Source organism: Ciconia boyciana, chromosome 1 (assembly GCF_034638445.1).
Source record: "Ciconia boyciana chromosome 1, ASM3463844v1, whole genome shotgun sequence".
Taxonomy (NCBI): domain Eukaryota; kingdom Metazoa; phylum Chordata; class Aves; order Ciconiiformes; family Ciconiidae; genus Ciconia; species Ciconia boyciana.
The window spans coordinates 101,390,835-101,416,986 of NC_132934.1; the positions used below are offsets into that span (position 1 = coordinate 101,390,835).

Genomic DNA, 26,152 nt, shown 5'->3' on the forward strand with positions numbered 1-26,152 from the left:
CAAATTCAGAAATTGAAAAGCTCGATGGATTAAAAACAAGAAAGAGGCCCCGTGTCTGGGGTGTGCTGCTGTAAGTGCGGCACTTCAATGGCGAGCCCACCCCAAGCGTTAGCGCTGCCTCCCGCCGGCCGCGGAGACCTGGCAGGGACTGACAGGAGCCGGCAGACCTGATCGGGACGCACACCCCAGTCGGCTTCCCCACCCCCAACCCTGCACACGCTCCTAACAGGAGCGAGAAATTAAAAAAAAAACACCAACCAAAGAAAGAGTAAATGTTCCGGGGATGCCCAAACGCGGCCGGCTCACACTCGCTCGTCTCCTCCACCCCCTTGGCGTAACTTTAAGAAGCGGCGCCCAGCCGGCAGCCGCTCCCGCAGCTGCCTTTCGCGCCAGTTCGTGACGCCCCGGGCGGGTGCCCCCTCTCCTGCGAGACGCCCACGCCGCTACCTGCGGGTGGGGACCCGGGCCCGCGCCGCGAGGGCAGGGCGCAGCGCCCGCCCCGCAGCCCGCCCGCCCCGCGCGCCTTTAAACGGCGGCAACGGCGAAGCTCCGCCGCCGCGGCGGCCCTTCCCGGGCGGAGCGCACGGGCCGGGCTGCGCGTTCTTTCCCTTGCCTTGTCAACTAACCCCCTCTAGCGCTGAACCGGCCGCATCTGACCTGCGGGCTGCCGGCAGCGGCGAGGCGAGGGGGCGCTTCTCCTCGCCTGCCTCACGCACGCCCCGCACCGCACGCCCGCGCTCCCCTCAGGAGGGCGGCTGAGGAGGGGCCGCCGCTCCAACGGCTCTCCCTGCCCCCCCCCCCCTCCCCTCCCGCGCGCGCCGGGCCGCCCGTTGGCTGGCGGGGCGCGTGTGCCGGAGCGCCCCCGGCGCGGGGCCGCGCTGGCCTCCCGGCGGACCCGGCACCCGCCGGGCTGGGCGCAGCGGGGCGGCCCCGCGGCCGCGCCGGAGGGGGCGATCGCTCCGCGGGCGGCGGGGGAGCGGCGGCACCAAAAAACTGCAGCCGGCTGCGCGGCACGCAAATCAGGAGGGAGCAGCGAACATCACACCAGAGCCGCCTGGTTTCTGATTGCTCCGCGGCAGAGGGGGAGAGACAGAGACTGAGAGGGGCGAGCGGCAGAGCCGGGGATGCCGCCCCGCAAGTTTCCTTGATGCCTTGGGGAGCTTGAGGAGGCGCCCGGCCCTTGTCCCCTTCCCGCCTCAGGAGCTCGGCGGCGGGAGCGAGACCCTCCACCGTGGGAAACTGAAGCCCCTCGGCGCTGCCTCCGGCCGGGGATGCGGGGGGCCGTGCGGCGCGGACGGGGGAGGAGGCTGCTCCCGCGGAGGAGGCTGCTGAGGCTGCCGGGGGCGCTTCTGCGGGGCTGAAGGTGCCACCGGCCGGAGCCGGCGGAGGGAGCGGGGCGCGACCCCTCCCGCCGCCGCCGCCTCGAAGTTGCCGGAGCTCTCCCAGCGCCGCCGCCCCTCGCGGCAGGGCGGCAGCGGGGGCTCCCGGCGCCCCCGCCCGCCCTCGCCCTCCGGACCGCCGCCGTGCCCCGGGACCCCGCTGGTGGATGCGCCCGCCCCGGCCCGTGCAGCCCGCGGCGGCAGTGCAGGCAGCGCAGCCCGCCGGGCCGCACCGGACCCCGCCGGCGCGGCGGGCGGGGGCGCCGCGGCGGCGTTCCCCGCTGGCCTGAAGGAGGACGGGGAGCCTCGGCGGGCCGAGGACGCGGGGCGCTCGGCGGGCACCAGCCATGGGGTGTTGTGAGGTGAGGGGATTGCTCTGGAGAGTCGGCCTCTTCCTCCCCCTGCTGACAGCGCGCCCCGCCGCCGCCGGTCACGTCGCCAGCAACCAAGGTAAGGGCGACCGCGGGGTGCGGTGCGGGCGGGCTCCCGCCAACTTTCCGGCGGCTGCGGGGTGCGAGGGGCCGGCGGGCGGCCGCCGGCAGGGAGGGGGCCCGCACCTGCGCCCGGCAGCGCCGGCGCCGCCCGGCCCGGGGAAGCAGGGTGGGTGTCGGGGCGCCCAACGGCCCCTCTCGGTACCTTTCCCGGCCGCTGAGGTGGTAGGGGGAGTGTGGGGCCGGGCGCCGCCCGTCGGCCACCCCCTCCTCCCGCCTGTGCCCACGACCCTGCAAAAGTTGGGTGTTTGGCGAGAAGAGAAGCAGGGGGGGCTGTGCTGCCTACCCCCCTCCCCGGGCGGCGTCCCGGGAGGGGCGAGGTGCCGTCCCCCGCCGAGCGGCGCCGGGGGCAGGGAGGTAACGCCGGGGCTAGCGGGGCGCCCGCGGGCTCTCCACAGTCACCCCTGGGCGCCGGGGTTTGTGACTGAGCTGCTGAACAGCAGGTAACTGAAAGTTACCTCCCCGTGAGAGCGAGCGGTAGCATCTCTGTACTTGAAATGTGGTTTTAAGGTTTACTCTTGCTGAACGCAAAGCGTCTTCAGAATGGGGTTGGGAGAGCTCACCGCGCGTTAAGAGAAATTGCTGCTCCTTAGCGAACTGTTCAAAGGTGCCTGACTGTCCTTAACACCTAATTTTTACGTGTTATGGTCTGACTGTCCAAAAAAAATCCCATTTAAAGTCTTTGTCACAGGTGCATGCTCATCAGGTCTTACTGAAGACAGTAGGTTAATTCTTTAGGTTGTAATGTGTGCGTTTAAGAAAAATGCCCCTATATTAAGAAGGGAATCGTCCTACTTAGAAAAAAAATGTGTAACACATCCAGAGGATATCAAATTTTGTTAGGAAGAACTGGGAAAAAAACCCCATAACTGATTGTGAAACATCATGTTATATGTTATTCAACATCTGGATAGAGCAGAGCACTTCCTTAACTGTTCGTTTAATGTACATCTCTGCTTAAGTTGTGGAGGATGTAGGATGCATCTATTCCTAAATTGAGAGAGTCTTCCCTACTTTTAATATTATTTTTGTACAATTTAGCTTTCGTGTTATGGGATTTTAGTGTGACAGGAGTAAAAATATGGGAACTAAAGGGTAGCTCTAAATGTTGCTTCTGACAGAAATTATTTTACCCGCTGTTATTGAAAGGAGCGCTGAAAATGGCTGTGGTGGAAAGTAATGATCGGAGAAAACAAACTGTTCTTAGTTGTGGAGTACTATCAAATCTACAGTTCATGTATTTTCACACTTCTGTTTTACAATCCATTTTCAGTGTTTGTTGTATCTATATCGGTAGCAGTAAGAAGAGAGAATAAAATATCTAGAAAATAGGAAAATATGATAGTATGGCCACAAGCACCCTGAGCAATCACCGTCAGTTATGGCAGGGACATTCCAAGTTTAGTATTATTCCTTTACCTCTTCTACACTAAATGTGATGAATAATTTCAGTTGGTAATTGTATAACATACAGTCATATGAATGCTGTATTAGATTTTGCCCTTATTTATGTCTTAGAAGACATAAGATTTCCACAGTAGCACAATACAGTTTCCCTTTTATGTTACTCTCATTAGTGCATGCTAATGTCTGCTACATTATCGCAAGGCCTAACAAGATACATGAATGCGGTTTAAAAAAATCTATTTGCATGTGCTATAGAATAACCAAGACACACTATATGCATCAAAGGTAAAGAATTTTTATTAAGTAATGCAAGTTAGATTAGGTTTTTAAACTAGTATTTGATATCCCTAGGGTTAAATTAGTAATATTTAAATAGTGTTTCAAAAAGCAGGTCAAAAATGGGGAAAACAGTTAGCAGAACAGTTTAGCCCAAAGAAAATTCTGTCAAGGATGGTTTTTTGATGCTGACATAACTTTTCCCAACAAGTTCAGGTATTGAGGTATTGACTGCATAGAGTACTGATGAGTTACCTAACTTCTGAATAACTTCTCTTTCTGCACCTTGTTTCAAAACTTCCAGTAAAGTGAGCGACCTCTTATCTTTGGTACTGTCATTGTACCATAGAAGTCAAATAATAAGTGTAACTCAACAAAACATGTGAACTGAAAATTTACTGAATTAATACAGGTGCTTGAAAATGCACACCCCACCCAATTAATGAAATGCTAGCAAAAGAGTCTACTTTTAATGATGACTTTCTCTAAATCCAGGAATTTGATGAAAGAAAACGAGTACAATAAAGAAGTTGCCCCTTGTGTAAACACTCAAATGTGTAAGTTTAAAATGCCAGTTAGTAACAGTTGGAATCCCAGCTGTGAAGAGTTTTATGAAATCCTGTGGAGTTAACTGAGAAAAAAAACTCTTAAATTTTCATAAGGTGATATTTTCAGAATGTTCATCTTGGAAACATGTTTGCAATAATTGCTGTTGGGTTTTCACGAATAATTGTAATAACTGTAACAGCTTGGCTTTAACATCTGATATATTTGGTCTTCTATTTTATATTTACAAACATACCAGCATTAATACTAAACTGCAAAGGAATGTTTTGTTTGGGTTTCTTAATTGTTTGGGGAAAAAAGATGGAAGGGAAATAAGTTTATTAATCTGACTCAGTAAACAGACAGCCCTTCCACTTCATTCTTAATGGTTTATTTCCTGTTATTAAAGAGGGATTTTCAGATAATTAATATACTCCAGTCTTATAAATTATTCTTATTACTGTGTTGGGATTAATCTTTTTGTTTGTTTTCCTCAAACAGAAAGAAAGATACTTTTTTTTTTTATAGTTCCAAGACTCTTAGGTTGTCATTCTTCACCCAGTAAATCAATGTGTGGTGTCTTACAGTATCTGTAGCAAGGCAGATACAAACAATACTATTGACAGGGAAGTGAACTTATTCATCTTAATGGAGTAGTAAGTTCAAAAATAAATTATGACCATGCCAAAGGCTAGTTTTTACTGCTAAGAAAAACCCTGTAGGTAGGCAAGGCCATGGAGCTGCATAGGAACAATGTACCATTGCAGTCTGAAACAGAACTGCTTGAAACATAAGCCTTAATTAATGGTGTAGGGTAAGTGCTTGCATGTTCGTCTAAATTTTCATTAGCTGTCCATGTCATCCAGTTATGAACAAGTTGCATTATTATGAAATATTTCAGCCTGTGTTGTAGGTTTGTTGTTTTGTTGCCAGAACACAATGAATTGGGCAATTACTCTCAAACCTAAAAATACAGATAACAGCATCTGAGCTGTGAACTTCTTTGTGCAAAACGTGTATGAGCTTTTCAGGTAAAGGTCGCATCAAGTAACAGTTCGATGGTATCCTGTGCTAAGCATGCATGCATGTATGTTTCCACATATATGTAACCCAGAAGGAATTTTTGTACCCTGGCTTCTTTCAGACAGTATCTGCCATTATGTGTCACCAGACAATTAATTTCTGAAGTAAACTATAGAACTTGTGGAGTTTATAATGTGTCATGTCTATCAGTGAACTGTAAAAGGAAGTTGTTGCTTTTTCAGTTACCAGGTATCAATACATCTTGTCAGGTTATGCAAGGTTGGTCTTTTTATGCTTCCTTCTGAAAGGCACCTGCATTCATTTTCTTCCTCTTACAAAAAAAAAAAATGGAGGTAAGAAATAATGTCAAATGTCAGTTCCGAAACTCGTATAGCCTTTATTTTCACAATGATTACACCTGATGTAAATTGGGTAGCTCAAAGTAGGTAATAAAGCTTTTTGATTCTGGTAGTAAAATCTCAGACAGATTGCTAATGACCTTGAGTTATTCATCAGTTCAAAGAAGTTGGCTTATTTTTATTCACATATTTATTTTTACATAAGTGCAATCCATCACAGATAAGCACTCTTTCTGAATACAGCACTCAGAATTTTCCTGTAGCAATAAGGAGACCAAGGACTAAGTGTCTGTAGAGACTGAACTTCTCTCTGAACGAGACTGATGTTTTACTGCTAGAGGATATCTCTTACTTTGAGGGCTTAAGCTACTGCAAAGAAGGCTGTGCTGCTGCCTGTATTGTACTCATCCTGATGGATTCTGCTGTTCAGTTGACGGGCTAATATTTTTTGTGAGCATTTACATCATTATGGAGAAATGAGAAAATCAAATAAACAAAACCATTGCAGTAAAAGTGTGTCATTCCCTTTTAAGTGTGTAGATAAAGTCATGAGCAAAATCATATTTTAGTTTCAAGCTATTAAGAATTTTTAAAAAATATTTTTACCTGGTGTCCCACATCCGTATAGACTTGAGTGCTAATGAAGACTTTGGACCTCTGCAGTTGTAGATATGCATGAAATTACTTGTTACCCAAAAGCCTTGCTTTGTATGCCGTAAGTATGAGATGAACAGACTTGCAATTAATGCTTCATGACATATTCCTGGTGTTGTATTTGGCAGTACTGAGGACTGTTTGGATATTTTCTTAATTTGTTTTGGACAAATGAGAATGATTGGTATGGAAATATTAAAAATTTAAAAATGTATAGCTTAAGCAGATATAGTTTAAAACCAAGTCAGTACAGTAGTTCTCAATCAATTTGAGGGTGTGAAAACACCACAGAGGAACTAAAGTGTTTCCAAAAGTATACAACTTGACCTTCTTGAGAAAGGAGGCAAGTCAAAATTTAAGCTAAATGTTACAAGGAAGTACGGAAAAACAAACTGAAGAGAATAGTTGATGGTTAGTGAGCAGTGGTTTTTCCATCTCTCATGATTTATTCAGAGATCAGTGTTTTCAGTTTCAGCCAGCATCTTGCCTGCGTCAGGAAACAAGCCAGCATAGTTCCTAGAAATCAGACTGACACCAGCACAGAGGGGATGACTGTCCTGCATCTGCCTACTCTTCTGAGGTCCTTTTCAAAGCATCTGCTGCTGGCTGCTCTCAAACTGGCCTTCAGTATTGGATCAGATAAACCTTGGGTTTGATCCAGAATGACCATTCTTATCCTCCTATGAATTTAACAGTTAATTTTTGGCCAGACAACACTTCTTTTGGCAAGTCCAATAGCTTACAAATGAGATAAGGACAAAGCATGCAGGAAATTAATTTTTTTCTTATGGAAATCTCTCTGCTTCCAGATACCTATTTTTAGATCTAATCACTTAGATCTGAACTCTACTTGGGGGTTTGTTTAGGGTATGTGATGCTAGACTTTTCACTTGAGAATTTTAGAAAAGTCTAAAAGTTCAGTAAATTGTTTGTCAGTAAGATACAGAGTAAGTTAATATCCGATTTGTTGGCTACATCTTTTTAAAATGAAAAGCCTAACTTGTTTAAAATCTGCTTTAACTGATTAGTGATATTTAGAAACTGATATGCATGTGCGATATGAGAAGCATTTTATTGTTCCTATATCCCAATATAGCATAGCTATGTTAGGATATATTCTTATTCTGGCTGTGTGTGTAAGATGGAATGTTTCCATTAGGATCACCGGATTTCTCTAACCTGACATTGACACAAGGAAGAGGCTGGCCTTTTGTTTGTTATGCCCGTTAATGTGCTGAACTCTGTGACAGAGAGAGAATGGTAAATAGTATGGAAATAGACAAGCAAGGAAATATATTATTTGTCCAAAATCTATCCTGACCTCCGGGAACCATGTTGTTATACAGGAGAGGTCAACAAAAAAATATCTATTGTGAACAATACCTCTTCAGAAGCTGGTTTTGAACCTGTAAATGTTATGCCAATCTTTATGATAAGGCGTTGGATTACTACTGAAAAGAAGATTTCTCTTACTTGATAAAAGCATGAAATTGTTTGCAGGATTTCTTTCTGGTCTATACAAATCAACTTACTCAACTTTATGAGAAAATGAGTCCCCAGACCTTTCTCTTAGATTACTTTCTAATTGCGGAGTGCCACTTTCTTATCATTTTTGGTTTTGTGAACTTCTATCTTGGCAACTTGTGTAAAATTCAGGATTTTTCTAGTAATGTTTGTTTTTTCTTACTTGGAATAGGTTTGTATGACCTGTTAAAAGCTAAAGATCTTTGGTTTTTTTAGGGCTTTTAAAACGCATTTGTAAACACTTCTTTCCATTTCTCTACTTATTCCTCAAAGTAATCATCAGTCTGTCATCTGTTGTAATGATGCCAGAATATTTCCAGACCATATAAAAGCCTGTAAAAATTAACAATGAAATTATCTTCAGCTGGTTCATTTCTCTTGTAATCCCCTTAGTCTTCCAGTCTACCACTTATTCCAGCAATCCTTATAATAGTTCCAAGGATGCTTTCATTATCAGTCTTGAAACACCTTTTTCTTTATGTAGGTAGGCTATTGATCATTCCTGCGTCTAAGAACAAGTCTGTTCAAAATAGGTAGGCATTAAAGGGAAGTCACTTCAATTAATCCAGCATCCATTTGTAACGTAAGTACTAATTTTAATGTGTTACAGAACACAGCTCAGAGACCAATCTTGGCTTTAAATCAACTGCATGTTTTATATGGATAGCTGAAGCTTGCTAATCCATTGTATTAAAAAACAACCCAAAACCATCCCAACAAAACCCAAAACAAAAACCCCTAAAATTTTTCCTAGTCAGTAGAAAAATTTTGCTGATTTAATTGTCTCACTCACAACATAATACTTGTATATGTTAGCGTTTCTATCACTTATTGTCTTGGATCTCTCTATTTGGACTAAATTCTATCGTCCTGTAAAAAAAAATAAAGATGCTGAATATCTTGATAATGGTGATAATTTAATAATTAGAGATTTATTAATTTTAATCAATGAGGGTATTTTTATGATGCTTAGATACTTCTATAGATAGTAAAAAACCACCATGCAAACAATGCATGGGTGTTTTTTTTCCCCCAGTTGACGATACTGTACAAATAGTTTTCTGCTCTTTAAACAATTGTTTTACAGTATGTCATAGTATGCCTCAACCTTTAAGCCAGCAGATACTACTACTTTGTTTTATGAATCTATTCATATTCTAAGCAAATAAAGCCCCAATTATTATTATGTGTATTTAAAAAAGTAGGGGTATTTTGATCTTTAAATTAAGACTAGATTAAAAAATGCTGTAATATTCTTGACTGAAATTTCTTTTGACAGTCCAGTAGGGTCAGTTTTTTAAAATTCAAAACCATCTATTTTATGAGGAAATTATATCTAGATTGAAAATAGAATTTCCTTTCTGTAGAATAATCTGAGGATTTAAAATGTATTTTGTCTCTAAATATAAAAAGGTGAAATTCATGTTTAACAACAACTCTGAAATCTTGATTCAAACCCCTAGAAGCGTTTCATTATTAAACAATGAAAATGATATAACACAACGTAGAATAAACTGTATGAATGTCGAACACAGACTTGAAACAAGGTGAATCAAATAAAGAACTTTAGATTTGAATCTTTTTCCAGTTCTCTGAAAATCTGTAAGGAATAGGATATTATAAAATCTGTTTTTAAATGATCCCAGTGTTTTCAAGCCTTTATCCCTAACTCCCCCCACATACACTTCTCTGCAAAACCCCACACCTTGTTTCAAAGTTCTGTGTTACTGTGATTTATCTCTGTGCAAAGAAGGAGACAAACTGAAAATTTGAGGAAAGATTAAATCCTGATTTTGTTTGTATTACCCACCAGAGAAGGGCATGCTTCATTCACTTGGTCACCAGCTTCATGACCCTTAACATTTCCTTAACTGTGGTGTTAATGTTGCTTGAAATACTCTTCTGGAAAGCGTGGAGGTTGAGGGGGGCTGGTGCAACAGAGAAGCCCACACACACTCTCCAGGATGCTGCTGTTGGGGAAGATGTATGACCAGGGCTGGCCTCTATCCACGGATCTCTCTTCCTTGCACCTGCTGGTACAAAACAGTCCCAGCATAAGAAACATGGAAAAAGTCTTTCTTCTTGTCTCCTTTCACCCGCTTTCCCTTTTTCCCTCTTCCACTGTCCCCTGTGTTGTGTGTGTTCATACTTTAAGATGCTACTTAAAGTCTCTAGGAAGAAACAAGAATTTAAAGGTGTAATACACTTTATTTTAATAGAAATTCTTGGTTTGTGTGTAGGTAGATTTGTAAGAAGCTGATAGAGTTTTTTCCTCTTAAGAGAGGTGGTTTTGTTTGTTCTAAGTTGACTGAATCCCTGAGAGTCTTTGAAGGTGTCTACTGTTTGCTGACAGGTTCTCCAAAAAGCAGATTAATGAGGGCTAGATGCACAGCAGCTCCTCATAGGTCAGTGCAGCTCTGTTGGACAACATAGGCAATACTTATGTGAGAAGCGCTAACATGAGCATTGCAATGCAGAGTGAACATTTTAATATACAGATATGTTAACTGCATTTGTAATACAGCATTCCTTCATGCCAACAGGTTTTTTAAATTATACAGGCTTTAGCTTAGAATAAAATCAGTGCTGTGTCACTTCTATGCAAAAAGAAGGTGGGCGCTAGCCACCATCTGTAACAAACCACTGTGAAGGTACACACACAGAATGAGGACATAGTAAAAGGTATATTTACTGGGAGCTCTACTGTCTCAATCCATTTAATGGCTTCTGCACCTAGAACGAAAGGGGAAAAGTCACATATAGCAAACAGTATCATTGATGCATGTAATGAGTGATTTGTCTTGGCTGAGGACCCTTGGTTAGAGTGCACTTGCTGCTATAATTTGTATTCTCTGGCTGCTGGTTGCTTCTTAGCTTAAAATAAAGGAATAAAAGAATGAATTAGAAAGCATTCAGTAAAATAATGCACTAGCATTTTAATCTTGGTAAAAGTGATTATCTCTCTGAAGTTTACCAGACCAGTTTTCCCAGTGGGTTCCAGCTGCTGGTTTAAAATAAAATTCTATAGGAAAGATTCTGCTAAAATTTAGAATTAAATTGTTCAAATATATTTTGGACATATTAAAAAAATATGAAAGGAGACCTAGCCATTTTTTCTGTAGTGCTTCCATTCTTTGTGGCTGGAAACTGACTGCATGAAAAGCATTTGGATGAGGGATTCATATTTCAAAATGTGGTTTGAATCCAGCACTTTCTGCTAAACACATTGGGACCATATAAAATTGCATAGTCCTTCATACTCTGTTGTGTCTGCCTGCTGAAGATCTTTGAAGGGGAAAGTAAGGGAAATGTAAAACCTTTGTCTCTGTTAGATTGCTTTTGTTTGTATTGCTGAAGTTGCTAAACGCTTACATGCCAGAATGATACAGCAGGAACACCCACTCAGAGGGTTATGTTAGATTTAGTCATTCAGTTTAGTGGACTTTATTTCTTAGAGGAACATTTAATTTAAGTAAATATGAATACTGTTAGTATTTAGGAATGAAGAAACATGATGAGAGGTATGGCACACATGAGCTTCTCAGCCAAACTTGCACTCAGACTGCCATGAGATGTGGTGGAAACCCAAACTGTTGCTGCTGAGACAACAGTAGGAATGTTTACCCTGTGATTTTGGTATATGATAAAAAATGTCATTAAATTACAGATTTCCACACCAAGAATTTCAGAAAGAATTAGCTTAATTTGCTTCTTTAAAAAATATAAACATCTTATGCTAAGGCTAAGAATTTGCCTTTGTAAAATGGTGTATATTGGAAGTGATAAAGATGTTTTGTATTCAAAGGAAGAGGAATGATTGTGTACACTGCACAAAGAAAAAAGGTCTACTAGAGAGAGGTATTGTATAAAAACTGCTTCTGAAGAAATCTGGGATTGTAGAAGTCAACCAGGAAATCGGATGGTATTCCATGTCATGTTAATGGTTCCTCTTGATGCAGATAAATATAATGATGTCATCATATACTCCATTTTTCTATAGGCTATCATCTAAAGGGCATCTCATCTAGTGTAGAGAAATGAATGCTAGCGGTTGGAAGGAGTCTAACATTTCTTGTTGCCATTGTTTAATACATGGCTCTGTGCCAACATTAGGCTGCACGCAAAGTTATTTTTTCAGTGTTGAATCTCTTCAAAACTATTATTTTTCACGATATTCTTTTGAGCAAGCCTTCTATGTCTTTATAGCCACTGAACTAAGGAGAAGAGTTAAAGGCCAAAGCTTTTAGCTTAGGTGACCAGTTTGTGACACCCACTGCATATTCCAAGGAGTTAGTTTTTCATGTGCTCAGAGGTAGGTGGCAGAGGTAGATATAACACCTTGGTTTTCAGTGTAGTCTTCAGCTAAACTCATTGTTATTTTTTTCTTCCAGTACATAACTAAGTTGTTCTCTGCTAGGAGCATTTTGTTCCTGTCCTGGTTTTGGCTGGGGTAGAGTTAATTTTCTTCCTAGTAGCTGGTGTAGTGCTGTGTTTTGAATTTAGTATGAGAATAATGCTGATAACGCACTGATGGTTTAGCTGTTGCTAAGCAGTGCTTATACTAGTCAAGGACTTTTCAGCTTCCCATGCTCTGACAGGTGCACAAGAAGCTGGGAGGGGACACAGCTGGAACAGCTGACCCAAACTGGCCAAAGAGCTATTCCATACCGTATGATGTCATGCTCAGTATATAAACTGGGGGGAGTTGGCCAGGGGACAGCGATCGTTGCTCAGGGACGGGCTGGGCATCGGTCAGTGGGTGGTGAGCAATTGCATTGTGCATCACTTGTTTTGTACATTCTTTTATCATTATTATTATTACTATTATTTTATTTTCTCTTCCTCTGCTGTCCTATTAAACTGTCTTTATCTCAACCCATGAGTTTTACTTTTTTTTTCCGATTCTCTCCCCCATCCCACCAGGGTGAGGGGGGCAGGAGGAAGGTGAGCGAGCGGCTGTCTGGTGCTTAGTTGCTGGCTGGGTTTAAACCACAGCAGTTCCTATTTTAAAAATCCATGATATATCAAAACTCAGTTTGTCAAAATGTTGAATGCAGATGAAGTGGATTTATACCACATGAATTAAAGATCTGAAACTTCTTGCCATTTTGTGTACCTGGTCTCTTAACAGCCTTCCTGAAGTCAAGGCCTCAATCCTGCAGCAGAAGCCTTGGCCAGCTGGCCCATGGAGCTGTTTGACTCCCACAGTCTTGGGAACTGGCTATCTTTGATGTAGACTGTGAGCCATAGTGACTCCTTGAGTTCTGGCTTTTCCTACTTTTAAGTGTGGAACTTGCTAATCCCATTAGTGTAAAAATGTAGTTAATACAAAATTTCCTTTCCTACTGCAATTTTTGTATCTTAAAGTTCATTTTTTCTCTCCCTCTTCACATATCATTCACATAGGATGATGGTTTATTTAGATTGACAGTGTAATCCTCTACTAAATGATCTGAATTACTTAAGGCAAGAGAGATGCCATCTTCCATGGCATAAGCATTAGATGGTAATGAAGGCATGCACCTTGCCAGTAGATTATGTTAAGCAGCAAACGAATTTTGAAACTTGCAAGTAAAGTAAGCTCATTTTCTGGTAACACATGAGGGTTGTCCTGTCTAGGTTGCATAAGAGTCCTAATGGTCATGACCTCCCATTCTGTGGCTCTTTTTATCACTTCAATTGTCTTTTCCTTTCTTTCCTCTTTTTACCTTTCTTAACTTTATTCTTCCGCTATATGACTTCTGTCCATCAGTGCCCACAATTTCCTTTTTTTTTTTTGTTTTTTTTGTTTTTCATGGTTCCATTCCTCATTTTGCTGCGTTTGATTTGTGATGTGCGTCTTCCTTGTCCTTCCACTCTCTCTGAGCTCTGAATGAGATGAGAGAATACAGATGAAAGCTTTCTGTAATTGTTGGCTCGGAAGCCAGAAGATACCATGAAAGGACCATCTTGTGCAGCCTTGCAGTCTTAGTATGGAGTATGCTTAGTTCCTCTGTGGCAATAGTATCAGCACAGTCAAATTGATACATAGAGTCTGTTAAGGATGGATGCGCTAAGCATAGATAAGCTTTGGCAGTGCCAAAATTTCAAATTGCTATAGTGAACATGTTCAGCTTGGGTAAATGTGAACTTATAGCAAAAGACGTCAGTGAATGTCTATCAAGATGCTTCAAATCACAGAAATGCTAGTGTTCTTTACGTAAAGATGCAGAACATATTTACCCTTGTTTCACCCTTGGAAATGTTTGAACAGTTTTATCTGGGTTTTTTTGTAGAATTCCACTTCAAACACAGGGTTTGACATAGAATATTTTAGTTTGTAAAATGATGAAAAGGCAAAAAACTATGTTGTAAGATGAGAGAGTTAAGTAACATGAGCCATAACCATAGTTAGAATGGAGGTCACACTTGTAGCTAGTTTCCCATTTTGTCCTTTCTCATGGCACACCTGTTGTTGCCACAGTACGTCAAAAGTTCCAGTAATGCTTAGCCTATTCACTTTACTAATAATTTTCCTTACTAATTTTGTAACAAGTAGTTTTGATTTTAAGTCATGTCCTGAAGCCTTAGCATTAGTGTGTTTCCATCGTATTAGAGCAAATTAGGAAGTTATTTTTAATAGCTATATGTCTGATAGATGTATTTTATACTCGAGAGGTGTGCCTCAAGAAATAAAAGCTGATTGAAATTGGTGCCACAGATGGATATTTTGAAAACAAAAAAGAAAATCAATAATAGATTAGGCTTGATTAGATGTTGACATTTAGAACTGCACATAGATAATGTTAAAATTTACCGGCAACAGTCAGTCTTCTTCATGATTTGCATTTGTACCTCCATTCTTGGTTCAGGTGGATCACAGTACCTACATTGTAAAGGTTAATGAACGAATTACCATACAGCTCATCTGATTGTTCAGGATTTAGCCTGGAGGACTGAATGTTTTATAATCTAGTTTGTCTTATGTTGAACCTAATTTGTTTAATTTTTTTTTGTTATATGAAATACTGAATTGCTTTAATGTTTAGATGAGTACAAAACAGTTTATGAATGGATTTTCTGTCCTACCTTCCTCCATACACTTGTTTTACTCCACTGCAATTTAAGCATAATTGTACCTGACTCGCATTCTTTTTAAGGGAGAAGAGAGTGAGGATCGTAGTCTTTATTTACTTCCTTTCCATTTAATAAAGAAATCAAACAGTGATCCTATGTAAAGCATTGTTTCATCTTGCTATGTAGTCTTTGTCAACAATATCTAGCCATTTATTCCTATTTCATTTTGCCTCCTAGTCAGTTTTTAATGCAGAACAGTACTTTTACCTCCCTCAACAGGGTTACCAAATTGATCTTTTCACCCAGTTGGCCTTTGCAAAAATGTAAGCTTTTTCCAGTTCATAACTAAAAGTGACTGAAAAGTCCCAAGAGGTTTGTTAACCCTGCCTCTTTGCCTTTCAATTCCAATAAATACCTTTTTCTTTTACAGATAATAGTTTGGAAAATAACTGTGTGTTATTATTACTGCTCAAGAACTGAGGATTCTTTGGTATCTGCACTTTTTTGTATTTTTGATTTAAACCCTACTTTTGCAGTTTGAGGGGAGCACTTCCTTGTCAGCAGAGTGCACCCTCAGCGAGTTTGCTGATGACATAAAACCGAGAGGAGTGGCTGATATGCCAGAGGGTCATGCTGTCATCCAAAGGAACCTTGACAAGCTGGAGAAATGGGCTGACAGGAACCTCATGAAGTTCAACAAAGGGAAGTGCCAAGTCCTCCACCTGGGGAGGAACAACGCCATGCACCAGTATGTGCTAGGGACAACCCAGCTGGAAAGCAGCTTGGCAGAAAAGGACCTGGGTGAGGACACCAAGGCAAATGATATCCTGGGCTGCATTAGGCAAAGTATTGCCAGCAGGTTGAGGGAGGTGATCCTTCCCCTCTACTCAGCGCTGGTGAGACCACACCTGGAGTACTGTGTCCAGTTTTGGGCTCCTCAGTAACAGGAGAGACAGGGACATACTGGAGAGAGTCCAGTGAAGGGCCATGAAGGTGATGAAGGGACTGGAGCATCTCTCCTATGAGGAAAGGCTGAGAGAGAGCTGGGACTGTTTAGCCTAGAGAAGAGAAGGCTTGGTGGGGATCTTTTCAGTGTATATAAATACCTGAAGGGAAAGTGCAAAGAAGACAGAGCCAGGCTCTTTTCAGTGGTGCCCAGTGACAGGAGCAGAGGAAATGGGCACAAACTGAAACACAGGAGGTGCCGTCTGAACACCAGGAAACACTTTTTTGTGTTTTGAGAAACACTGCACTGTGGTGTTTCTCAGCCACGCTGTGGTGGTTTTGGATTTTGAGAACACCACACTGTGAGGGTGACTGAGCATTGGCACAGATTGCCCAGGGAGGTTTTGGAGTCTCCCACACTGGAGATATTCAGAAGCTGTCTTGACACGGTCCTGGGCAACCTGCTCTAGGTGGCCCTGGTTTATCAGGGAAGATCGGACAAGATGACTTCCAGAGGTCCCTTCCAACCTCAACCATTCTGTGAATCAGCAAAACACATCACTAAGCAATCTGAATTTTAGCTATGAATGTTTCTGTTTCATTCAGACTTGTTTCTTCCTAGCCCCAACCATATCTGTAGTGAATTCTGAGCTTTCCATTGCATTTATTTAAAGGATCTGGACAAGGAAAGAACATCTATGGAGGAAGTAAATTGATTAGAAATTGAGAGTGGGTTAAACCTTTTTCTTTGAATTGTAACTCTGTAATGATATTTTGAAAAACAAATAATAGTATGTTTGTATTTTTTCATCCATTTTGTTCTCTTCAACCTTGTGTGTGGACTGGCATAGGTGGAGGTGTGCCATTTTGAATTGATAAATAATTTCAGCATCAAAATCTGCATTGGTGAAAATGAAGCTGTGAACAATCAGTGTTCTCCCAGATATTTCTGCACTATGACACATTCTGTAGGATCATTTCAAGAGGAATCAGTTAGGACATAATTGTACTAGGCACTATTAAAGTGTGCAGATTCAAGAGAAACAAGCTTGTGTGTCAGTGAAAGGCACTGTGACTTTCTTAAAGGGAGGTGTAGGAAAGGACAGCTGGACCTTTTGGGTATCAGAGCAGAAACCCAAGACCAACGCTAGAGAGATAATAATCACATAATTAATATACATGCTATATATTCATTTTATTGCTGTAAGGCAATACCCCAGAGAAATGCAATGGCTTCTAGATCAACTGTGACTGAAGAAGGTATTGCAAGGCACACCATAGAGAATGGGAATTTTATAATGCCCAGTATACTATAATGATGCCAAGCCAAGATTGGTGATAGAAATCAAATGCACATACCAGTAGGTTTTAATAAACCCAAACTTCCAAATGTTGTGAGGTAGAGTCTGAAGTAGAGCCTGATGTAGAGTTCTTTTTATTTCTTTTGTCTTGCAAAATGTGGTAGATGGTTTCAAACTTTTCCATCTAGCCAGAGATGAAAAACCCAAGGTTCTTAGGTAATAGCCACTCGTAAAAAAACCCAGCTGCTGGGTTTTGAGAAAATCACAGCTTGGGACTTGGTTGCATTAATATAGATCCTGGTCGTTTTCTTTGTTTTCTCTCCTTAGCTGTCAGTATTATTTCCATGTGATTTGAATAAAAGTGAAATGTGGCCTTTTGAGAAAAAAGTCATTTTGAGAACCCTATTGAGATGTCTAGCCTAAGTATCTTCTTCCCTTGTACACATACCTCAGAACAGGAGTTGACAATGTACTCTGTTAGCAGATAGCTTACATGAGTGTTCTGTACAGCCTCCTTATCAGCTCCTAGTGAGTTTAACTATATATGTCAGATTATTTTATGTGTAAGGGACTCACCCTATGAACTTGGAAGGTCACATTAATTAACCTGAAATTCCAGAAGTAGGAATGAATGAAAAAATCCCCAAGTAGCAAAATTTTTTCATAGCAGAAAAATAACATACTATATGTCCATTTGTAAACAAAGATGGCTGAAGTGAATCATCTGGAACTGCACTCAGTTGCATAAATAAAAATTAAGGATACATTGCAATTCAAAGGTGCAATGTTTGGTTTATATAAAAGGCATAAAGGGAACGGGTAGAACTGGAGTTGCTGCGTCACAGAACTCAGGTCTAAGTACCAGACATTTACCAGACCATGCTGATGGTATGGGGTGTGGATGATACCAATATCAAAGTGTATCAAAGCAATATCAAAGGCTGGGAATGGAAGAGAAAGACAGCGGAGCAGAATTGTCTGTTTGGGTTATTGCTGTTAAGCAGAAGCTTGTTAGGTTTTTTTCCCTTTCTACTGTAGAAATTTTATTTTGCCTTTGAAACACTAAAAAATGGTTGAAATGAATACTGGGGTTGAGTGAATTGTTCTGATGTGCTGTGTAAGGAGAAACCTCTTTGCAGGTGACAGGTTTGTGTGTCTTGCTCATATACTCAAAGTAAGACCAATTACCACCATCTGAGCAGATGAGAATTTTCTGCCTCCCCAGGTCAGATGAGACTGCCAAAGCAAGTGGTTGGAAATTTTTTCCTTCACTGTAGCATGTAATATACTTTACTTATTAGGTTCATAAGGACTCCTATCTTAAAAAAAAAAAAGTCTGCTATTGACAGGTTCTTCATGATACCCTTCAGTTAAGCATCTGCTTAGTTAAGTGTCATCTTTTTTATAGTGTATTTAGGAAAGGAGAAAGTTACTGAGTTGATATTCGAGCAGTGCAAAGAGTGATTGAAGAACTGTTCATTCTTTTGAACTAATGTATTTAAACTTTTAACTGTGATAGTGGATGCTTGACTCTGACCTAAGGGATTCTTTCTTTTCTGACAGCCGGTGTTCTTATGTCCAAATGAGATGTGATTACACCAAATTCAGTGAATACGTTGTCCAAATGACCTGATTAAATGAGCTGCCAGGTACTAGGTCAGGTTGACTTCAGAATTATTCAGCATGCACAAAAAAATTACTTTGAATGTTTGGGTTTGGGGGCCTTTACCGCATGGAACATACGTTAAAAGGTTTTTGATCTGTTTTAAAGTAAGAGAAAGCTATGAAAAGAAATTAAAAAATAGTCTTGATATGAAATGTTTTATGAATAAAATAGAATTCTTGTTGGTGAGCTTCATGGAGGTAGTATTCTTTGAGCAGAGGTAAACATATTTATGTGGCTGTAAGGAACATAAGTATGATTTTCATTGCAGTAAAGTGATACAATTTATGACTAAAATAGCAGTGGGCTATCCTTTTTTCAGCTAATAAGATGGAACAGTACATTTTTTATAAGAGAGAGGAGAAGAAAATAAGAAGAAGGAAGAGAAGATTAAAAATCAAGTTCTTCTGACTCTCTCTTACATGAATATTCTAATTTACAAAATTTGTGGGTTAGTAAGGAGGGAAAAAAAAATCATTTGTTCGATAACATGACATCTCTACGTGTAAGCATACATATTTGTAGACTCCAAGCAGGTTCTAATGCTTTTTAAAAGTACATTATTTTGAAAAATATAAAAAATAAATTCATTCCTGTGTAGAGTAGGGAACAAATGCCATCAACTTGAGTCCACCGATTCCATTTTTATTGCTCAAAACTGCTACAGTTCATAAAATTCAGTTTTACACAGGCTATTAGTCCATAATGTGGGTTATGTCCTTTGGAGACTTATATTAAAGATAAATGCAGTAGTTCAAAAAGATCTATATTGTAGTTCTGTGAAGAGGGTTCAGGAATTATTTAAGTACTTGTTGCTGTGTTCCAAAAGAAAATGAGTTGGAGTGGAGAAGGTACCATCAGCCTCGAAGACAGGAAAGGTAATTAGCAATGGAAGAGTCAGTTTATCATTCAGCAAGTGGCTGAATTTCCTTTGAGGTGAGGAAAATATTTTACTGTAAGATTACTGGCATTGAAAGTTTTTTTTAATTGTTCTTGACAGAAAAAATATTATTTGCATTAGTGGTATATGCTAAGACTGTTTACACTGCATCGAGTGGCTCTGTTGACTGTAATTGGAACACAGGATTGGGAAAGAGCTCTGTTACCACAAGCAAATGCCTCTTATGATGCTGTATAAAAGAGTTATTAGTTTTCATCTTAAATCTAGTTAAGTGATATTCCCTTATTTCACCCCCCATTGGAAGGTTGTTCTGAACTCCAGTACTATGAAATTAAAATGCATTTATAAGCTGCATTTATTAGTGGTCGGTGCTTATTCATTTATTCTTGTGTTGATGTCATCGCAAAGCTTAAGAACATCTTTCCATTCTCAATTTTTGTCCGACTTCACTATTGTAGGAGGAGTTGTTTTAGGTTTTCACATGCAGTTTTCACCTCTCATTCAAGAGATACTGGATCACTATGACAGTTACAGTTGCCTTTGCCTGTTCTTCATGCTGTTTTAGTTCATTCTTTATTGAACAAAGGTGGCCAGAACCATGTGGAGTTTTGCTGGTGAGATTTTTCTGGTGCTTTGTGCAACAGTAGTATTTTTATTAGAAATACCTGACACTTGCTGCGATGGCATTTGTCTCCTTCATTCCCGTGTCGTTTGATTGGTCCTTGGTTGGCTTGTCATCAGCTAATATGTGCACGTCTGTTTGGCTCCCACTTCATAAAAGAAATTCTCCTTAGCTGCCTTTGAATTGTCTTATGATTTGTATTTAATGTCCTCCCTTCTTTATTATCCCAGATATGAAGAATCATTCCTTCTCTCCCCATAGCCCCCCACATAGTGTTCCAGCCTTCAATTGCATTGACAGTGCCTCCCAACTTTCCCATAAAAAAATATCATTAGAACAAACCTACTTTGGCCAAGGACATTACTTAATTATTAAGTAAGATCAGTGTCATGACTAACCTTTGAGGAATTGCACTATGAATTGCACAGTTAAATACTGTCTGTCTCAAAAGCATGCTTTTTATGCACTTCCTCACCTCTTCTGCTCTCTATTTAAAGCAGCTAAAAACTTTTACAACTTGTTTCAGTTTCCTAACCCAGATTTACTTCTGACATTTGTACAACAAAATGTACATGATAAGCTAGAATGTTCACTACCAATATGGTGTTGCCACACAAATAGTAATTTAATGATATCTTAACTATAAAACCACAAATCATATTTCATAATTTTTGTAGATTCAAAACACTTTTCAGTTTGTATAACACTGAAATAAGGCTGAAAAAGTACTGCATTCTCAAAGTCAAATTGAATGAAATTATCCTCAAATTCAGCTGTAATTTTACCTTAATGCATTATAATTCAGATGTCAGCTTTTTCTTCCATAATTTGATTCTGCTTGGCTATTAGGATCACTCAGTACTTACTCTGTTTTATTGCTCTTAGATGAAATAAATTAAGCTGTATAGCAATATAAAAGATAATATTCATTGTTATAAATTTCGCATTTACACGAATGAAACATCTTAAATTCCCCCTTCATCTGTTTTAAATTAAGTATGAGATTTAAATCACTTGTTCTGATTGAGGGCAAGCACTGGAAATGAAGGGACTGTGGACAATCAAAAAAGCACACTGAGATTCTGATCAAGGCATTCATTATTGTTGGTGGGAAACAACATTAAACAATAATTGTTTGCATTCATGTAGAGGGTAGAGAAACCTGCCATGAGATAGTATTATATTCATAGTCTGAGAATGATTTTGAACAGGTGGGAAAGTGAGAGTAACAAGCACAGTATTTCAGATTGCTCAGGTATGGTGGTAGCTAGCTCTTGTAGGAAAAGACGCCTTAGATCATAATGTGGGTTTGTGAAATATGTGTAGTATCTAAAATTGGATAAAAATTTATTATCTCCCTTTATTGTTGCTTTTTTAACTAGGGATGTAATTGTATACTTAATTTTCATCCTAAAATATTTCCTTTTAACACCGATTCTCTTTATTGCATTCCTTATTTAATTCTCATTATAATCTCACTAATCCTTTTTATAGGTAGAGAAAAAAATACATGTAAGTAAAAAAAAAAAATTTGGCCTGAAACTGTTCTTAGATTCAACAGTCTTCAGTTAATGTATGCTAATTCTATTGAGGGTACAGTTTACTCCAGAATAACTCTATCATTACTGAAAATGAAACCTCATTTCTTGCAGACAGACTTCTATCATGCAGTCTGAAATGAGAAGGGAAGACAGCTTCAGTTGTCTTAGTTTTAATATGTCCTGTAAATTGCCATATTTTGAAAGACTGTGATTTAGAATTTTTGACAAATCAGTTGCCGATAATATATTTTGGATTCTAGATACAATTCTGGTGACAAGTTGTCTTAATGAAAGCAAATATGTGCAAAACTTGTTAGCTGCCTCCCCTTTCCAACTTATACTTACACATCATTCCTGATGTGCAAAGAATAGTAAACAAGTTTCTTTTTAAGAGAGTCAGTGTTCATCATCTTCCCATACAGCTCATCTATCCATTATTGCCTTTCCTGACTGTGTACCAGTATCCAATCCACATTTTCCTACAACCCTAGTTCTGTCTTCTGTTGTGAATTTTTTCGCTTTCAGTGTAACACATTTTCTTTCTGTCTGTCTGTCTGTCTTTCTTCCAAGTCTTCCCATACAAACGTTTGTCTTCAGGCTAGCCATTTCTTCCTCAGATTCCTCAATCAATCTGTGGCCCCTCTGAAGCTCTACCACTACCTCCATAAGACTGCATTTCCTTTTAGCCCCATCAATTCACATTATGCTCTTGCCAAATTCATTGTGTGACTGCTCTAGTCCACCCACTCAGTCCATTCTCTGCTCTGTAACCGTGCTATAGTGTATTTCTTTTAAAGGAAACTAGAATAGCAAAACATGCAGTTTTGGAAGGCTTCATTAGCAGAACTTAAAAACTTGTGTTGATATTTCTTGTAGGTCACTCTGCAACCCAGTTTTCTCTGCTTTAATTACATCTGGTAAAATCTTCAATGAAAGGTGAAAACAAAAGATTCTATGGAACTGTGTATGTTGGGGCTTTAAAGGAGGGGGTCTGTATGAGCTACAGAATTTCTTAAAGGAGGAGCATAAAATGCATTCTTCATATGCTTTTCAAAGTACTTGTGTATAACGAACTTTCTTGGGAAGAAGTACAGGGGCAGTAGTAATTTTTCAGGCTTGGTTTTTGTTGTGTTGGCAAAAACTATTCCACGCTAGATCATAGATATATATATACTGGATACATAGATATGTAGATAGATGTGAACCTCATGAAATTCGGCAAGGCCAAGTGCAAAGTCCTGCACCTGGCTCAGGACAATCCCCAATATCAATACAGACTGGAGGATGAAGGGATGGAGAGCAGCCCTGCCGAGAAGGACTTGGGGATACTGGTGAATGAAAGATTGGACATGAGCCGGCAATGTGCGCTTGCAGCCCAGAAGGCCAACCGTATCCTGGGCTGCATCAAAAGCAGCATGGCCATGCAGGTCAAGCATGGCCAGCAGGTGATTCTGCCCCTCTACTCTGCTCTGGTGAGACCCCACCTAGAGTACTGCGTCCAGCTCTGGGGCCTTCAGCACAAGAAACACATGGACCTGTTGGAGCGGGTCCAGAGGAGGACCACAAAAATGATCAGAGGGATGGAACACCTGTCCTGTGAAGAAAGGCTGAGAGAGTTGGGGTTGTTCAGCTGGGAGAAGAGAAGGCTCTGGGAAGACCCTGTTGTGGCCTTTCAAAATATAAAGGGAGCTTGTAAGAAAGACAGAGAAAGACTTTTTACCAGGGCATGTAGTGACAGGACATGGCGCAATGGTTTAAATTGAAAGATGGTAGATTTAGATCGGGTATAATGAAGAAATTCTTTACGATGAGGGTGGTGAGACACTGGAACAGGTTGCCCAGAGAAGTTGTGGATGCCTCATCGTTGGCAGTGTTCAAGGCCAGATTGGATGGGGCCTTAAGCAACCTGATCTAGTGAAAGATATCCCAGCCCGTGGCAGGGGGGTTGGACTAGATGATCTGTGGATGTCCCTTCCAAACCAAACCATTCTATAGTTCTATAATTCTGTGACGTACTGGATAGCCTTCCTAGACAAATTGAGCATTTTCACAGTATTGTAGTCTTCAGATAGGAGCAAAGAATAATTTTTAAATTATTCCCTATTTTTCCTGTAATAGAGTAATTCACCTCCACAGTCATGGTGCCATTTGTCCCCTTCTCACATTTTCTGGGCTCAAACATTTCAGACAGAATGGCAAAAGACGAAAAAAAAGTTTTGAAGAAAAGTGGTATAAAGCAAATTTTAATTCAAACATTACCTCTGCAATAATCATTCAAATATAAAGGTTCCCATATTCTGCAGTAACAGTGTGGATGTAGTATTATATAGTCTATATTTGGCATTCCCTTCAAAGTCCCTTGGCAGTGCTCCAGCAATCCTCAGTGACATTCCTCTTGCATCACTGGGTTGTATAACAGGCACTTAAGTCTCAAGTAGCCCTTCGAAGCGGTGCTTTGAACTAAGTCACCAAGTGCTACTGCATTTCCAGCAGTAGTGATGCAATCCTGTACCTGGCAAATCATTATGCCCAAGACGTGTTCATTTCAGGTCAGTAGACGTCTCACAAATGCTTTCCACCTTCATGTGTGTTACACATGACAACCCCTTGTTACCAAAAAGACTATTTTCAGTCATATCAGAAGTGACTGTTTTTACTTTACACTGTTTTAGCAGGAAGTTTTTTTGGTTTAATTATTGTGAAAAAGTATTAGTACTATGCTGTTAGGTCCAGCATTTTTTTTCTTCTGCTGACGTTTAAAGAGCTGGGGACTAGGAAGAGATATATTGAAAAATGTTCCTCGCATCATATCCAGATCACCTCTTGCAGTCTAGAAAATCTGAAAAAAAATCCTAAAATAATATGGAAAAGCAGTCTTTTTACTTTCTCTTCTTGATGTGAAATCAGAAAAAAACCTTTGTTTTGTCCAATTAGTTTATCATATAGTCACAAAAGAAAAAAAGTGGGTAACTATGTACTGTTGAATATGAGAACAGTTATTCAACAGACAACGTGTAACAGTTTACTACATGAATGATGGCATTCTCAGATCTATTTTATGCTCTTCAGTTATATTTGAAATTTTAATCTCCATGTATGTGCATTAAAAGTGTATCATTCAAAGGTCAAAGTCTGTATATAGTAGAGGTGAGTACTCCATGCTGTCCAATCTTTTAAAGCAAGTTGATCTTTGGTTAGATAGTCAAAACTTATTTCCTATCAAGTAAATGACAGGATGTTGTGTATTTATTTGTTGATAACGTTAAAAGTATTGGAAAGCTGATTATTTTGGAAGAACAATTGAGCCTTCATGCTGATGTTCCACTGTAGGTAAAGAGACCAAGACTTTCAAAGCTACCAATTATTAGCATGTACTTTAGCTTGACAGCCTGACCTAGCACCTGTAAAATGTTCATGCTGTGAAAGCTTGGTGCTTGACACCATAAATTATAAATGAAGAGCTAGCGGAAAAAGTGACAGACTGACTCAGTGAAAGAGAGAATTACAAAGCTGAAAAACATTAAACTGACTGGCTGTGTGGATATTTAATCAAAGGAGATAAGAAACATTTTATCATCATGACTATAAACCTGGGGTATCTCTGGGAATATTTGTCATGAGTGGAACAAGTTGCATTTACCTTGGTATATTTTTGAGGCTCTGCACTAAAAAAAAGAAAACATTTAATATAGCCAAATGTTAACGTCATCTTTTCTGAGTTGCCTTTGTGTTCCTTCCTGGAAGGTTTTTTTCATATGAGTTCTGCTAAACTGTTTTTCTGTACATCATGGTCACTTTCAGACTACAGCAGTAAGGCCAGATATATTAAATATTTCACTTCTAAGGTAGATAACTTATCAAGCAAATGAGATGCCACTTCAGGAATCAAAGGAGAAAAACTGATCATTTTGCTTGAGAGCATTGACACCTTTGAAAGTCATGACTGCTTCTGCTTTGATATGCCCACAGCTTGTGGCTGTACTGATGTCTTGCCTTAACTGCTGGCAGCTAAAATCATTACTAATCACATCACCTTTAACAAGCAGAAAAAATACAAATGTAGGCTTGATAGCCCTCCCCTGTCCTTTATATGTCACTTGCTTTCATTAGGGAGACCAGGGAGCATGTCCTTTTATTTGAGTATGAAATACTAACTTCATCCTGCTTATATGGCGTTGGCATAGATCTGTAATGGATAATAATAATAATGTCCTGTCACTTCTGGAGGCTCATTTATATGACTTGTGGATAAATTCTGTGTGGTAGTTCAGACTGCAACAATGCAACAGATGGGGATTGAACAGCTATGCTTTTCCACCCTCTGTACACTTCATACAGACATTGCTAGCATTATTGTTAGCTTGAGAAAGCAGGGTAGTCAAGATTTGCCATTCATGGGCTATATGAACTCTTTGCTTTCTGTATTGTAGCTTTTCTGCCTGCAAAATAGGAATGACCCCGTTT

At 40.4% G+C, this 26,152-nt stretch overlaps 1 protein-coding gene across 9 annotated transcripts in view; it reads left to right on the top strand.

Annotated features, from left to right (window-relative positions):
* Positions 1-388: 388 nt before the first annotated feature.
* Positions 389-26,152, top strand: part of EPHA6 (EPH receptor A6) — a 532,004-nt gene continuing 506,240 nt past the window's right edge. For 3 of the 9 annotated variants that reach the window (XM_072885244.1, XM_072885299.1, XM_072885238.1), the window contains exon 1: positions 397-1,829. In XM_072885244.1, coding sequence (XP_072741345.1) covers positions 1,727-1,829 — 103 coding nt within the window. In that variant the 5' untranslated portion in view covers positions 397-1,726. Of the gene's footprint in view, positions 1,830-26,152 lie in introns of all 9 variants that reach the window. The other 6 variants (XM_072885203.1, XM_072885210.1, XM_072885220.1 and 3 more) reach the window with 6 other exon arrangements.